Consider the following 17,201-nt stretch of genomic DNA (forward strand, 5'->3'; position numbering starts at 1 on the left):
TGTTAGTGGTGGGGTTTGAACCAGTGACCCTCTGATCACTGGTCCAGTACCTTAACCACTAAGGTACAAAAAATAATCAAGTTGGTCAACAGGAACAGTCATTTTTTTTACTTTCTTAGTTAAATAATGATTTAAGGTAGATAAAAAAGTCCCAATTTGACATTATACTGATTTTATAAAATGAAGGTGACATTTTATGGACTTGAAGTAATCCGTGCTGAATGAGACATAGTCAGCACAGAGAGATGGATGGTAAAAAAGTCAACATTTCTTTAAGGACACAGTAGGTAATTCGTATAAGATAGCGTTAGTATTTTTGCACAACCAAGTTCCCAAATCTAAATTGGAAATGCTCTGTGCTAACAAATCACTTAAAATACGTGTGTCAGAAAGCCTTTTGTTTTATTCTTTCATGTATATGGTGTAAAAAGGATGATGATAAAAGGTAAGTAATAACACTTAATCCAAGGTAATCACCACTCTTATGGTAAAGGGATTGTGTTGTTTTGTGACTGTTTGAGTGCATAGCTACACATATTTAAAGACCTTTGTAAATGTAAATAATCATTTCTGTACCCTAAAACTGAAAACCTGTGGTTTGGACTTGTTATCTTGTTTCTTTACATCTCTAATTAATCCATACTTTTCAGTTTACTCGACAACGAGTTTTAAACAAGACTCAGCATTTGGACATATGGACATTAAAATAAAAACAAGCCTTATATGATATAAACAGGCTGCTTGGAGAATTGTATTGTTTGGCTGAATAAAGGACACGCTGTGCTAATGTTTAATTACAAAGAACAGATCATATAGAAACGTAATGTACATGTTTAGACATCAGCCATTTGAGAAATAAAATCTCTTCACAAGAAATGTGTTTATCAGTGTTTATCAATGGAGTGTTATTTGCTTCGACTCTTGGTGAACATGAATGGAAGTTGTAAATGAATGGAGAGACGGACCAGTGGAAACAAGTGAGAGTTCTGTCATGGCTCCGTCAGCTCTGCGTCGTGAAAAGTGGGAGTCGCAAAAGAGCTGTCCAAGGTACTGAACTGTGCGCAGTAATTCCAGATGATTATAACCTATGCTCGGTTTAAGAGATTACAGTATTACTTAGTAATATAGTAGTAATAGTAATAATTAGTAATAGTTTATAATGTAGCTCAGAAATATCTGTGCGTTTTGTATAACATATTATTCCAAACCGACTCTGGATGGTTTTAATTGTTTATAGATGCCATGTTGGTGTGTGTGCGTTTTTTTGGTGTTGCGATGGTCAGAAAAGAACGCGGCAGGTAGAATACGAGGAAAGGAAACGTAGAGGGAGGGGGCGTGAGAGAGAGGAAGATTTCTGCCTCCGCTGCCAGCGGAAAATGGCTGCTGCATCTTACAGTCTATCGTGATACAAGGAAACGATATAAAGGTGATCAGAAAAAAATAAGACAATGAGAAGCAGTAGCGCATTTGAGAAAGATTGTGAGTGGGTGTTGAAGCGTGCGTAAGTGCGTGCTTGTGCGTGTGTATGTGTGTGAGAGAGAGAGAGGGAGAGAGAGGGAGAGAGAGAGAGAGCGTTCTGGTGAGAAGGGGAATAAAAAAAGACAGGAGACCGGGGGCAGCCAGCTCGAAACGGCGTGCAACACCGAGCCATGGAGGGCGAGTAAGTCCTTACATTTTTATTTGACTAAACACTACAGATCACTGAAAAGATGGGATGTGAAGCGGATGCATTTGAACCACCACTGAGACGGTTACACGAGCTGTGTGCGCTAACAGCTGATGTAGATGTAAAAACATGTAGCTGTAGCTATCAACAGTATGCACACACTATAGGTCCACGAAATATTTAGGCCTGGTATTTGAATACGCAAATAATGTGTATACATATGCCTCAATAGCAAAGCACTGTATTTACAAGAGACGTCCAATGCATCAAAATAAGCAATTCTTTCACTTTTTTTAGTATTCAATGAGCAGCGTCATGTTTTGCTCAGAAAATGTAGAAAAAAAATCTAAGTAATAGCCTATGCCAGTAAAAAAGTGTTAATGTAATGGGTGAAAAGAAGAACAAAATATGGCGTGTTTTCGACAAACATCGCGTAACGAATCAGATATCCCAATGAAGCGTATTCGAAAGGGAGAGGGGTGACTTCCTTAAGAATTTTATCAACGCGCATAGAGTTTCATTATGATTTTTAAAGCCAAACTTTATGAATGAAATGTGATTTTTTTTCTCTCTCCCCCTCTTCCTCAACCCCTCCTCTTCTTCCTTCCCTTATGTCGCACCCTCCCCCCCCCCTCCACTGCTTCCTTCATCTCTTCTTGCATCAACTCATCTTTCCTCTTCCTAACCATTGCGTGTTTTTTATATATACCCTCTGATATGGCATATGTTTTCATCCGATTGATTTGTTGTATTCCATTCATAAAACAGTGGATGTCTGGATGCGCGAGTGAATGCTGATGTGTGCTGACGATAGGCGGAGAAAAGAACGTAGTGTCATACAGTAATTGGTACAACACAATGTTGACAGACCTTAATTTACGCGAGTAATGCTTCACGTTTATTGGGGTTTTGTGTATTTGGTTCCAAAGTAGCCTTGTTGGTTTGTGCAAAATTAGGCTTCAATGTGGCTTTTTATTTAGAAACCGGCCCAGCATGTTTAGCGAATGGGCGTCTATCTATCTATCTATCTATCTATCTATCTATCTATCTATCTATCTATCTATCTATCTGTCTGTCTGTCTGTCTGTCTGTCTGTCTGTCTGTCTGTCTGTCTGTCTGTCTGTCTGTCTGCCTGCCTGCCTGCCTGCCTGCATCTATCTATCTGTCTGTCTGTCTGCATGTCTATCTATCTGTCTGTCTGTCTGTCTGTCTGTCTGTCTGTCTGTCTGTCTGTCTGCCTGCCTGCATCTATCTATCTGTCTGTCTGTCTGCATGTCTATCTATCTATCTATCTATCTATCTATCTATCTATCTATCTATCTATCTATCTATCTATCTATCTATCTACACACACACACACACACACATATATATATATATAGCCTTGTTGGTTTGGGCAAAATTAGGCTTTAATGTTGCTTTTTATTTAAAACTGGCCCATGTTCAGCAAATGGACGTTGATTTATCTATCTATCTATCTATCTATCTATCTATCTATCTATCTATCTATCTATCTACATATCCGTCCGTCCGTCCGTCCGTCCGTCCGTCCGTCCGTCCGTCCGTCCGTCCGTCCGTCTATCTATCTATCTATCTATCTATCTATCTATCTATCTATCTATCTATCTATCTATCTATATATATATATATATATATGTATATGATGATATGTCAACAACTTATCCCATTAAGTGTTGTTTTAATTTTGCTTGTTTTACATTAACAGTTTTTCATTCATTTTTTTAACCTTGCTTCAACCCAACCATACCACGCATAACTCTTATGTTCCCCTATTACTCCCGTAATGAGAATACGTTTACCTCGCCCACGTGACCATCCATTAAACCTGGCGCAACTTCCTATCATTGACACAATCGTATCTCTGTTCAAATTTGCATTGTAAAGCTGATCATAGCCTGGGCATAAATGTTCCAATTAAAGCTGTGCCTTTTTGTTGCACACAAACACTGTGGTATTTCAGCCAGGTCCTTTAATGTATTTTTAATGTTTACATTTAATGTTAAAATATGTACAGTACCTATTTTTATTTAAATTTGGTGTTTGTGTGAGGGAAATATGAATGTATGTATACCTAGGTTGTTTAGGTATGTAAATGCTTGTGACGCTAAATAAGCCTGTGCCCTCACACTTCCCTAACAGTGTGCGTGTCCGAGCTGTGGTGATGACACGTGACGACTCTAGTGGTGGCTGGGTGCCCCTTGGAGGTGGTGGCCTTAGCCACATAATCATCTGTAAAGGGAGGAGCACGGAAAGCAGAGGACGGAAGGAGTATGTCATTCGTGGAGAGCGGCTGCGTGATCGAGCAGTGAGTGTGTGCGTGTGTGTTCATGCCTGTCATGACTGTTTTGAAATGTATTAAATCTTGCTAATAATTTTGACCTGTCTAATCAAGACGTGCAAATTAGGGGAGATATGTGTTGTCAGAGTACCAGCTCATTCAGAGACACACATTGACCTTTCTCTCTTTATGTAGCCTGTGCTGGAATGTACCATCCAGAAGGGTTTGGTATACAACAAGGTAAACCCCATCTTTCATCACTGGCGTGTGGAAGAGAAGAAGTTTGGCCTAACATTCCAGAGTCCAGCTGATGCCATCTCATTTGAGAAAGGTCTTCAAACTGTCATTGACAAAATTGACAGAGGTAACACAGAAGCTTAGATGGGGACTAGGATTTAAAATAAAATTTGTAAGGACACAGGGATATCACCTTTTACAAATCTTATTGTCTGTGTTCATTCAATTTAAGGCTCAGAGTCACCTTCTTCCTCCACACCAGAAGAGGGAGACACTGAAGATGATGGTCAAGCTGTGAGTATTTATATTACTTCATTCATTTTTTTTGGTAACACATCTGCTAGCTGAAAGGCTTTGTTTAAAATGGTATTACACTATGCCATAGAAATTCTGCACCATACATTCTATTTTCCTAACTGCTGTACTTTTGTGTGAGCATTTTTACCATTAGTGTTACTCCATATATAATTACTTTTGATTGGTAAAAACAGAAATGAGCTACTGACATGCTGAGAAAGAAGTTTTTCTTACATTCACTTTGACTTTTATTTTATTGCAAACAGTTTGAACCCAAGATATTTAATGTTTCTCTGGTCAACTTCATTTAATCTGTTAATTCACATGAATTCCTACATTTCAGGCCAGGAACACATTCCAAAAAAGTTAGGACAGGGGCATTTTAGGGATAGTTATGAGATAAAAAAAACTAAATAATGATGTGATTTTAACAGGTGATGTCAACAGGTGATTATTATCATTCTTTGGAACAAAAGCAGCATCCATGAAAGGCTGAGTTATTGAGGAGCAAAGATCACCTTTGTCAAAAGCACTGACACAACCCCATACCATGATTGACCCTGGCTTTTGGATTTGTTGTTTGAACTTGTTTGGAATGCACTGCAACAAGAACTGTCATTCATCAATAGCTGATATACACGCATGGGCAATGGATTACTTTGGCAAAACTTTGCCATTACCTCCACACTACTATACCGAGTTAAATTCACAAATGCCACTTTTTGGCTTTACTGTGGAGAAATGAGCCTTATGTTAACCATGTCCAGAAGAGGTGTAGAATTCTCTGGGCTTCGAGGCATCTGGGATGGACCATCTCATAGTAGAAATGTGCATTGTAGTCAGATGAATTAGTATTTCATGTCTTTTTTGAAAAAAAGGGACACTGTGCTCCAGACTAAAGACAAAAAGGACCATCCAGACTGTTAGCAGCAACAAGTCTGAAAGCCAGGGTCTGTCATGGTATGGGGCTGTGTCAGTGCCCTTGGCAAAGGCAACTTACACCTCTGTGATGGCAGGATTAATGCAGAAAAGTACATTGAGGTTTTGGAGCTGCCTTCAAGACGACATCTTTTCAAGGATGTCCATACATTTTTCAATAAAACAATGCAAAACCACATGCTGCATACATTACAAAGGCATTACTGTGGAAAAAGTGGGTACGGGTACTGGACTGGCCTGCCTGCAGTCCTGTGTTGTTTCCAATAGAGAACGTGTGGAGAATTTTGAAATGAAAAATGAAAACCTCATACTGTTGCAAACCTTAAGACAAAATAACATCTAAACACTTTACTGGTTGGTATCCTGGTTGGTGCCAAAATGTCTTTTAAGTGTTGTTAGAAAGAATAGCAATGTTACAAAGTGGGAAATGCTTTACCGTCCCAACTTTTTTTGGAATGTGTTGCAGGTCTTAAATGCAATAATAGATGCATATTAACAAATGAAATAAAGGGCCAAAAAGTGGATGATGGCAGAGCAGGATAGGGTTGGACTTTGGCTGTCACTGTTGCTTACTTGATAGCAGTTTTTACCTATTATTTTGAACATAAAACTTTCAAATGCCATTAAGTTTTGGTAGATTAATGCTTTTAGTAAAATATTTTCTGACTTTCTTAAGCAACATGCTAGCCTGGGTGTTTGTTTTGGCGTAGTTTTGAAATCCTTTTTCTAGCTTGGTGAGTCACATGACATTTGAGACATTCTTTTGTGGATGTAAATTATGATCTTTCAAAGTGGTAACCACATGGTCAAAGTCACTGGGCCTTCCAAGCATGACAGCATGAAAGACATATTTAAGACAAAGGATATTTTACATATTTAGGGACAATAATTTACATATATAGGGTCAATAACAAGAAAGCATAAGCAACGCCAGTTTTATTTATGATTAAAAATAGTGCTGCATTGATTTCTATTTAAATGAATTTATATCGCTTTATATCACTTTGTAAAAATATGCAACTGGCTACTCTTAATAGTCCCAAGTTAATAAAATAGTGCCCTATCAATGGTTTATTTCCAGGTCACACTTGACCCACTGGGAATTTGACCAGAAAAATGAATAAATAAGCAATTTTCAGGTTTGTGACATACACATCTCATAAACCTGAAACAGAGTTTTCCACATCCCATTTCAGTGCAATTTTCCAGTCGTATAATCCATATTTCCCAGTTTATGACAACACGTAAACATAGCACAAACCCTAAAACTTTTACCCAACTTTGTACTGGACAAACCTGTAATAGGGAAGTAATGCTATGTGTATTCCCCCTCGATTTCCTTGGTCTGTTTCACACTAAATGATTTCTGATCCTTATACAAAATGTAATATAAGGAGAGCATATATAATTTGTAAAAAATTATAAAAGATAAAAAAGAGTCTCTCTGAAATGCAATGACTGGCTGCAGAATTGCTTTTACAACCCCAAATCAGAAAAATTTGGGACGGTATGGAAAATGCAAATGAAATAAAAATGCAGTGTTCCTTACATTTACTTAGATGTTTTGTGATTGCAGACAGTCTGAACCCAAGATACTGGGTTTCATTTGTTAATGTACATCCATTCCTGCATTTCAGGTCTGCAACACATTCCAAAAAAAGTTGGGACGGGGGCAATTCAGGGCTAGTAATGAGGTGAAAAAACTAAATAATGATGTGATTCCAAAGAGGTGATGTCAACAGATGATTGTAATCACGGTTCGGTAAAAAAGCAGCATCCAGGAAAGGCTGAGTCTTTGAATTATGGAAATGTTTAATAATAATGTACCTCAAAGAAAGACTGGAAGGGATTTGCATATTTCTCCCTCTACAGTGCATAATATCATTAAATGATTCAAGTAATTGGGATGAATTTTAGTGCATAAAGGCCAAGGGTGCAAGCTTAAGCTGAAGCCCCATGATCTTCAGTCCCTCAGACGGCACTGCATCAAGAACCGCCACTCAACAATAGCTGATATAACCACATGGGTGAGGGATTACTTTGGCAAACCTTTGTCAAGCACTACAATACAGAGTTACATGCACAAATGCCACTTAAAACTTGACTGTGCAAACAAGAAGCCTTATGTTAACCATGTCCAGAAGCGGCGTCATTTTGTCTGGGCTCTGAGGCATCTAGGATGGACCATCACACAGTGGAAATGTGTACTGTGGTCAGATATATCATCATTCCTTTTTTGGAAAAAAATGGACTCTTTGTGCTCCGAACCAAAGACGAAAAGGACCATCCAGACTGTTATCAGCAACAAGTCCAAAAGCCAGGGTCTGTCATGGTATGGGGCTGTGTCAGTGCCCTTGGTAAAGGTCATTTACACTTCTGTGATGGCAACATTAATGTAGAAAAGTACATTGAGATCTTAGAGCAACATATGCGGCCTTCAAGACGTAATCTTTTCCAGGGACGTCCATGCATTTTTCAACAAGACAGTGCAAAACCACATGCTGCACACATTACAAATGCATGGCTACGGAAGAAGAGGGTACGGGTACTGGACTTGCCTGCCTGCAGTCCTGACCTGTGGAGAGAATGTGTGGAGAATTTTTAAACAAAAAATGTGACAATGACGACCCCGTACTGTTGCACATCTTAAGACGTGTTTGCACGAAGAATGGGACCAAATAAAACCTGAAACACTAAATCGCTTGGTATCCTCTGTGCCAAACCGTCTTTTAAGTGTGGTGAAAAGGAATGGCAACATTACAAAGTGGTAAATGGATGTGGCCTGAAATGCAGGAAGGGATGTTTATTAATAAATGAAATGAAGTTGAGCAGACAAAACAGACATTCTCCTTTAGGAATTTCAGGTAGAGAGCAGCAATCATGGTTCTATCAATTAGAGTTGGTCACCCACACCCAGTAGCAAAGCATCCTCACACCATCACACTACCACCATCATGTTTGAGTGTTGGTATGACCTTATTGTGGATTGCTGTTTGCTTTATGCCAGATGTAAAAGACCAATGTCTAAAACACTTTTACAAATAGATTTTATGGCATCTTTAGTAAACTATAATAATTGACTTTGTCTTTAATAATGGTTCTGCTTTTAAATTATTTATGAAAAATAATAATAGCTACACTCCATGGCCAAAGGTATGTGGGCACTTCATCACAGTTTCTTATCACAGTTTTGGAGTTCAGGTGTTTTAGCCACATCTATTGCTATAATAGTGTATAAAACCATTTATATTAAATAAATTATTTGCTTTTATATTTTGTGGAAGCAGTTTGGAGATGGTTTAAAGAAACTCTGTACAGAGCTCTGACCTCAAACCCAATGGACACCTTTTGGATGAATTTGAACAGGGCCCAGGGCCTTCTTTTCCAACATCAATGCCCAATCTCCCCAATTCTCTTTGGACTGCATGAGCACAAACTCCCACAGACACACTCTAAAGTGTTTTGGAAAGCCCAGAAGAGTGGAGGCTGTTATTGCCCTAAACAGGGAGGGGTGGTGGGGCAGGGCAACTCTATATTAATGCATATACTACATAACGCTGTAATAATGGTTTTGGAATGGGATGTCTAACAGCATTATGGTCAGGTGCCCACATACTGTCCATTAAGTGTATATAGTGCAATCAAATAAAAGTTATAACTACATACTTTTGCACACAAAAATGCATAACAGAAAAAACAGGCTACTACCAATGCACCATCCTTTCAGTAATCTAAACCATCAACACCATTAATTACAATATGCTATTATATTTCATTATGTACGAATCCTGGCTACCATATGGATAGTTTTTTCTGCAGGCTGATTTATTGTTCATTTAATTGTATCCACCCATCTTCTCATTGACCGTTCTTGTCCTCTTTTTACTTTTAACTATTCCGAGCATAATTGTTTTTCTTCTTATAATGTGTCTATAATAAGAAAGCTTCAGTTTGGTTAGCTGGGCTTTGAGTGAGAGGTTAGGTTTGATTTGGTCGAGGATCCACTTAGTTGTCCTAGGTATGCACTTTTAGAAGTACAACCCCAAATCAGAAAAAGTTGGGACAGCATGAAAATGCAAATAAAATAAAAAATGCAGTGTTCCTTACATTTACTTTTGCTTTTATTTCATTCCAGACAGGATGAACCTAAGATATTCAATGTTTTGTCTGCTCAACTTCATTTCATTTATTAATAAACATCCATTCCTGCATTTCAGGCCTACAACACATTCAAAAAAAAATGTAAAGCATTTACCACTTTGTAATGTAGACATTCCTTTTCACCACACTTAAAAGACGTTTTTGGCAAGTGATTTAGTGTTTCAGCTTTTACTTTGAATCATTCATCCTGCAAACACGTCTTAAGTTGTGCAACAGTACGGGGTCGTTGTTGTCGCATTTTTCATTTCAAAATTCTCCACACGTTCTCTATTGGGGACAGGTCAGGACTGCAGACAGGGCAGTCCAGTACCCGTACCCTCTTCTTCCACAGCATGAAAAATGCATGGACGTCCCTGGAAAAGATGACGTCTTGAAGGCAGCATATGTTGCTCTAAGATCTCAATGTACTTTTCTGCATTAATGCTGCCATCACAGAAGTGTAAATGACCTTTGCCAAGGGCACTGACACAGCCCCATACCATGACAGACCCTGACATTTGGACTTGTTGCTGATAACAGTCTGGATGGTCCTTTTCGTCTTTGGTTGGGAGCACACAGTGTCCATTTTTTCCAAAAAAGACCTGGAATGCTGATTCACCTGACCACAATACACGTTTCCACTATGGTCCATCCTAGATGCCTCCAAGCCCAGAGAAGTCGACGCCGCTTTTGGACATGGTTAACATATGGCTTCTTTTTAAAGTTTGAAGTGCCATTTGTGCATGTAACTCCGCATTGTAGTGCTTGACGAAAGTTGGCCAAAGTAATCCCTTGCCCATATGGTTATATCAGCTATTGTTGAGTGGTGGTTCTTGATGCAGTGCCATCTGAGGGACTAAAGATCACGGGTGTTCAGCTTAAGTTTGCGCCCTTGGCCTTTACGCACTGAAATTCCTCCCGATTCTTGGAATCGTTTAATGATATTATGCACTGTAGAGGGAGAAATATGCAAATCCCTTCCAATCTTTCTTTCAGGTACATTGTTTTTAAACATTTCAATCATTTTCTCATGCTACAGTAAGAGCAAAATGTCAATCTATGCATACTACTCATTATAAACCCCAAATCCTAGTATGCAGTATTATGCAGTATGTAAACAACATGAATATTACCAGTACACCACAGATGACATACAATGTTTGGCCAAAAAGTATGTGAAAACCCTTCCTAATTACTGAGTTTTTACACATCTATTGCTAACATATGTATAAAATCCAAATTTTAAATGCTTTTTAATGCTTTTATTGAGCACAGATTTTCACAGACACTCCAAAATATAAAAAACCTCCCAGAGGAGTGGAGGCTATCCTATTTACAAGGATTGGGGAGGGGTTAGGTGTGGTCTAATTGCTTAGAGTTTTGGAATCATCTGTCCAACCAGCCAGGTTCCAGTGTCTATACACTGTACTTCTATACTCCAGCCACATTTTCCTTTATCTATTTACCTTTAATCACCCATAATGACTAAATAAAAAACGTTTTATAGTTTTTTGAAATGTATTGAAACTCACACCTGCATTAATGCATTTAAATTGAGCCTGTGAATTTGTGCTTTTCACATGGGAAATCAAACACTCAATATGCCTGACGCTGAAGGAGTTAAAACCAAACAGTTGCTAAGCAACTGAGTATGTCCAGCTACATAAGGTCACTTTTGACTAATGTTAACAATTTCGCTAGCTACTATGAACTCATATTAGTATTTTAGTTAATAATTAATAATAAAAAAACACTAAAACCTGTTTTTCACTTGAAATCTTTATTGGTATATAAGTGCAGATTGATTGGTAAAGTTGGATTACACAAAGTATGCAAAAAGTAATGGTGTTTGAATACTTTCAGAATCTATTGTATGTATTCTTTATGAGAAATGTCAAACAATATACTCATCTCCCACTTTAGCAACCTCAAATTAAACAGATTTTTAAACAAATGAAAAGTACTATTGTGAAGTATTTTACCAGTTTGTGTTGGAAATGTAAATAGTACGACACTTTAATCTTGTACAACCCATTTAGCTGATAACCTAATATACATGGCTTTACTTCGACCTTAATAGGAACTGGTTAAATTGATGTGTTGCTTACATGTACTTTACTTTACATGTTGTTTGTTATGTTTTAAAACATAGAGTAACCATTATACTGCATGTTTCGGTAGTACCAATGATGATTTCCAATACTGAAGCATTCATTTATTGCCTATTGTTTGTCCAGTTGGTCCTTTTAAAACATGGAAGAATTCTGTGCTAGGCCTGTATGATATGAGGCACATTATTAGTATTAGGGCTAGTTGGTACTGCATGTTTGATGACTTGCAGTTTGTCTTAGTCTCACACAGGCAGTGAGTCGTCCTCGAACAGCAGGAAGGAGATGTTGCCCAAGCCCATCACCATAGTAACTAGTGAGTCCTCCTCTACTTGCTTTGTGCGCTCTTCAGCAGAGGAGTATGGGTATGGGGAAGGGCATGCTATCACCTCCCAGACTGCTGTTCAGGTATTGCTGTTTCACCTTTTTTAAAATTCAAACTAATTTAATTTAAAGCTTATTACTGCAGATGTCCCAGTTACGAATCACAGTTTTACAGAAATGTATGTCATACAAAATATTTCATTAATGGGAGGCAGTAACATGGTGGTTTGTGTTTTTAAAAATTCTGCTTTATTTAATCTTTGGCAACTGTTGACATGACAGTTATCTGCAGAGATCATTATAGAGTTGATATCGGAAATATTCAACCTATCAAAGAAAATAAGGATTTATATTTATTTATTAGGATTTTAACGTCATGTTTTACACACCGTGGTTACATTCATGACAAAAACTGTAGTTAGTTGTTAAACAAGATCCATCAGTTCACAAGTTTATTTGTCAAACACAGTCATGGACAATTTTGTATCTCCAATTCACCTCACTTGCCTGTCCTATGCAGACACGGGGAGAACATGCAAACTCCACACAGAAAGGATCCGGACCGCCCCACCTGGGGATCGAACCCAGGACCTTCTTGCTGTGAAGCAACAGTGCTATCCACCGAGTCACCGTGCCACCCCTAAGGAGTTATAATGCTAAACTTAATACAAACACTACATAATATCTTAAAATTTTACAACCTACTGCTAGTATGATCTAAAGTGGGGTTACAACATGATTGCTGGGTGGCACGGTGGCTCAGTGGGTAGCACTGTTGCCTCACAGCAAGAAGGTCCTGGGTTCGATTCCCAAGTGGGGCGGTCTGGGTTCTTTTGGTGTGGAGTTTGCATGTTCTCCCCGTGTCCACATGGGTTTCCTCCGGGAGCTCTGGTTTCTGCCCACAGACATGCAAGTGAGGTGAATTGGAGGTACAAAATTGTCCATGACTGTGTTTGACATTAAACTTGTGAACTGATGAATCTTTTGTAATGAGTAACTACAGTTTCTGTCATGAATGTAACCAAATTGTGTAAAACTTGACATTAAAATCATAATAAATAAAAAAATAAACATTAGTTTGTTTCTGTAATTTTGGACACCTTATTTATATGCTATTGTCCCCCTTTTTGTTAGTGGCTTTTTAGCCAAAAGGTTGTTCTGCCTTGATAAAATGTCTTGTACTTGGGTTATTTTTTCATTTTTTTTTCATTCTTAAACAGTAATTGTTTCAGTATTAAAATATAATGAAATCACATTATATTTACAAAGGAACACATTTACAAAAGTGGATTTTATCCCTTTTTATCCCAACACATGGATATAGATTTTGTCTCAATTTAAAGAAGAGAAGCTTAGGTAAGCAGCAGTTATGATTTTTATGCTGCTGTGTGGTTGATCTGGGTCGCAGTGCTGCTGTTTACCGTGCACTTTCATTTTGCAATGATGGCAAAGCATTATCAAATATTGAACCTTTTTTGGGATTTTTTTTTATGCTCAGAGACCTGCCATTGTACTTTGTTAAGTTTACATTATATTGTATTGTATTGTATATCGCTACTTCTCAAAAGCATATCGAGATATGAGTTTTTTTAGTCATATTACCCAACCCTAACTGGAATATTCCAGAATGAATTTGGATATACAGTGTATCACAAAAGTGAGTACACCCCTCACATTTCTGCAGATATTTAAGTATATCTTTTCATGGGACAACACTGACAAAATGACACTTTGACACAATGAAAAGTGGTCTGTGTGCAGCTTATATAACAGTGTAAATTTATTCTTCCCTCAAAATAACTCAATATACAGCCATTAATGTCTAAACCACCGGCAACAAAAGTGAGTACACCTCTAAGAGACTACACCCCTAAATGTCCAAATTGAGCACTGCTTGTCATTTTCCCTCCAAAATGTCATGTGATTTGTTAGTGTTACTAGGTCTCAGGTGTGCATAGGGAGCAGGTGTGTTCAATTTAGTAGTACAGCTCTCACACTCTCTCATACTGGTCACTGAAAGTTCCAACATGGCACCTCATGGCAAAGAACTCTCTGAGGATCTTAAAAGACGAATTGTTGCGCTACATGAAGATGGCCAAGGCTACAAGAAGATGGCCAACACCCTGAAACTGAGCTGCAGCACAGTGGCCAAGATCATCCAGCGTTTTAAAAGAGCAGGGTCCACTCAGAAAAGACCTCGCGTTGGTCGTCCAAAGAAGCTGAGTGCACGTGCTCAGCGTCACATCCAACTGCTGTCTTTGAAAGATAGGCGCAGGAGTGCTGTCAGCATTGCTGCAGAGATTGAAAAGGTGGGGGGTCAGCCTGTCAGTGCTCAGACCATACGCCGCACACTACATCAAATTGGTCTGCATGGCTGTCACCCCAGAAGGAAGCCTCTTCTGAAGTCTCTACACAAGAAAGCCCGCAAACAGTTTGCTGAAGACATGTCAACAAAGGACATGGATTACTGGAACCATGTCCTATGGTCTGATGAGACCAAGATTAATTTGTTTGGTTCAGATGGTCTCAAGCATGTGTGGCGGCAATCAGGTGAGGAGTACAAAGATAAGTGTGTCATGCCTACAGTCAAGCATGGTGGTGGGAATGCCATGGTCTGGGGCTGCATGAGTGCAGCAGGTGTTGGGGAGTTACATTTCATTGAGGGACACATGAACTCCAATATGTACTGTGAAATACTGAAGCAGAGCATGATCCCCTCCCTCCGGAAACTGGGTCGCAGGGCAGTGTTCCAGCATGATAATGACCCCAAACACACCTCTAAGACGACCACTGCTTTATTGAAGAGGCTGAGGGTAAAGGTGATGGACTGGCCAAGCATGTCTCCAGACCTAAACCCAATAGAACATCTTTGGGGCATCCTCAAGCGGAAGGTGGAGGAGCGCAAAGTCTCGAATATCCGCCAGCTCCGTGATGTCGTCATGGAGGAGTGGAAAAGCATTCCAGTGGCAACCTGTGAAGCTCTGGTAAACTCCATGCCCAGGAGAGTTAAGGCAGTTCTGGAAAATAATGGTGGCCACACAAAATATTGACACTTCAGGAACTTTCACTAAGGGGTGTACTCACTTTTGTTGCCGGTGGTTTAGACATTAATGGCTGTATATTGAGTTATTTTGAGGGAAGAATAAATTTACACTGTTATATAAGCTGCACACAGACTACTTTTCATTGTGTCAAAGTGTCATTTTGTCAGTGTTGTCCCATGAAAAGATATACTTAAATATCTGCAGAAATGTGAGGGGTGTACTCACTTTTGTGATACACTGTATCTGCAGAGTTATGGCACACAGTTTCATGGAGTGATGAATCAAGGCTGGAACTGTTTGACAATATGGATCAAGAAAGCTGAAGCTTATGACCACTATCTATGATACTATCCCCACAGTCAAGCATAAAAGTTGGTCAGTGATGTGCAAATGTTTTTCTGCTGCAGGAACTGGCTATCTTGACTGGCATCATGAATTCACAGAAATACCAGGGTATTTTGAGAAGGATTGTTATGCCTTCTGTGGTGAAATTAAATCTTGGTTATTACTGGAAGCCGTCAAATCTAAATAAGTTGGAAGCTTTTACAAGAGAAGAATGGGCAAAGATTCAACAGGAGAGATGTCAGCAGCTTGTTAGCTATTACCAAAATCACGTATTTAAGGTTATTAAGGCAAAAGTATGTTCCACCTAGTATTGACGCTTGGAGCTGAATGATAGTGCACATGGACATTTATTATGAGAACTAGATGTTTTTTATTTAAACTAAAATTGTCAACTTTGTAAATAAAAAAATAAGGTGGGGGTTGAATATTTCTAAAAGCTGTAGGTGTCAGAATTCTTAATCTCCTACTTACAGTACTTGCTTTTTTACAGGTCCACATTCGACCCCGCCAGCACCATCTTTCCCAAGTGTCAGCTGTGTTGAATCCTCCAGCCCCTCCTCCCCCTCCTCCTGCACCACCTACCTCCCCTCTGGCACCACCAGTCTCTTCACCCTTGTCCCCACTTTCACCTACCATGACTCTGATGGAGGAAGGTGACCTACGCAACATTGATCCTTGCAAGGACTTATGGGGCTCGCGGGGTTATGAGGATTATCGGCGAGCTGGGGCCACAAGGACCAAGGTTGGGGGACTGACCGGTGGAGTTGTGGTCGGAGGGGGTTCAGACAAGACAGAGCTATGTGTGGTGCACTTTGAGAAGGAGCTTACTGGAATAGGCACTACAGGCTGTGAGGTCACTGTTATGCTTGACACCAAAGGTGCCCAGCATCACTCCTCCTCACCAACCTGCATACCCAATGCTATGCCAGGAGTGTCTTCCACAGGCAGCTCCCCACAGGACACAGGTAAAGGCTCACCCTCACCATGCTGCATACATACTTCACTCGCCACACCCCATTCACGGACTCGTAAAAGAGGAGGCAGTGGAACCAGTGGTGGTGGAGATGCCATCTCACCTGATGATGACAGCCCATGTCCACAGGGATCGTCCTCCTGCTCGTCACGCTGTGTGTACTGCCGCTCGGTGTTCAGTGCCTCAGAAAATGGTCGTGGCCGCTGTCGGGATGCTCCAGACCCAGCCCTACACTGCTTGCACCAGTGGACATGTGTGTGGTGTGCTGAAAGCCTGCTTTATCACTGCATGTCAGACTCCGAAGGTGAATTTTGGGAACCTTGCTCATGTGAGGACTCTATAGGCCAGAGGCCACACCCACTTTGCTGCGCACGCTGGATGGCACTGGTGGTTTTGTCACTATTTGTGCCCTGCATGTGCTGCTACCTACCCCTACGTGCATGTTTGCGTTGTGGGGAGAGATGTGGCTGCTGTGGTGGAAAGCACAAGGCCGTGCGGTGAGAACTGGCTGGGTAGGAGGTCAGGGAGGGGTCATTTTGATTGTGAATGAGAGGAAAGGGAGCACAACGTCGTGTTCCGTTTGCAAAAAGAGCCGTGAAGCCAGAATTATTCGACCATTATGATTTAAAAATATAATTATCCTTTTCTCCACGATGCTTGGCTGCATTCCATTCACATACTTCTTTATCTGGACCCTTAATGGTGATGCCAACAGGTGATGGGATAACAGAACCCCTGAAATTCTGACTGGCTGATATAGGGGCTCAAGAGATGCTAGACCATACGAGATGAGATGCTTAGAGGAACACAGCCGTGAAAACATTTAGAA

The 17,201-nt window shown here is 39.8% G+C and overlaps 1 protein-coding gene across 2 annotated transcripts; it reads left to right on the forward strand.

Moving 5' to 3' along the window:
• The first annotated feature begins 1,570 nt into the window (after nucleotides 1-1,570).
• On the forward strand, nucleotides 1,571-17,015 carry spred3 (sprouty related EVH1 domain containing 3). Of its 2 annotated transcripts, XM_063004564.1 has the most exons (6): nucleotides 1,571-1,660; nucleotides 3,827-3,992; nucleotides 4,161-4,329; nucleotides 4,435-4,496; nucleotides 11,930-12,094; nucleotides 15,890-17,015. In XM_063004564.1, exons 1-6 carry the CDS (start codon nucleotides 1,650-1,652, stop codon nucleotides 16,871-16,873), a joined length of 1,557 nt encoding a protein of 518 aa, XP_062860634.1. In that variant the 5' UTR covers nucleotides 1,571-1,649; the 3' UTR covers nucleotides 16,874-17,015. The 2 variants fall into 2 exon arrangements, with proteins under 2 accessions (XP_062860634.1, XP_062860633.1); XM_063004563.1 differs by lacking the exon at nucleotides 1,571-1,660 and having other exon boundaries at nucleotides 3,775-3,992.
• The last annotated feature ends 186 nt before the right edge of the window (nucleotides 17,016-17,201 follow it).

The sequence above is a fragment of the Trichomycterus rosablanca genome, chromosome 11, assembly GCF_030014385.1.
Source record: "Trichomycterus rosablanca isolate fTriRos1 chromosome 11, fTriRos1.hap1, whole genome shotgun sequence".
Classification (NCBI taxonomy): Eukaryota; Metazoa; Chordata; class Actinopteri; order Siluriformes; family Trichomycteridae; genus Trichomycterus; species Trichomycterus rosablanca.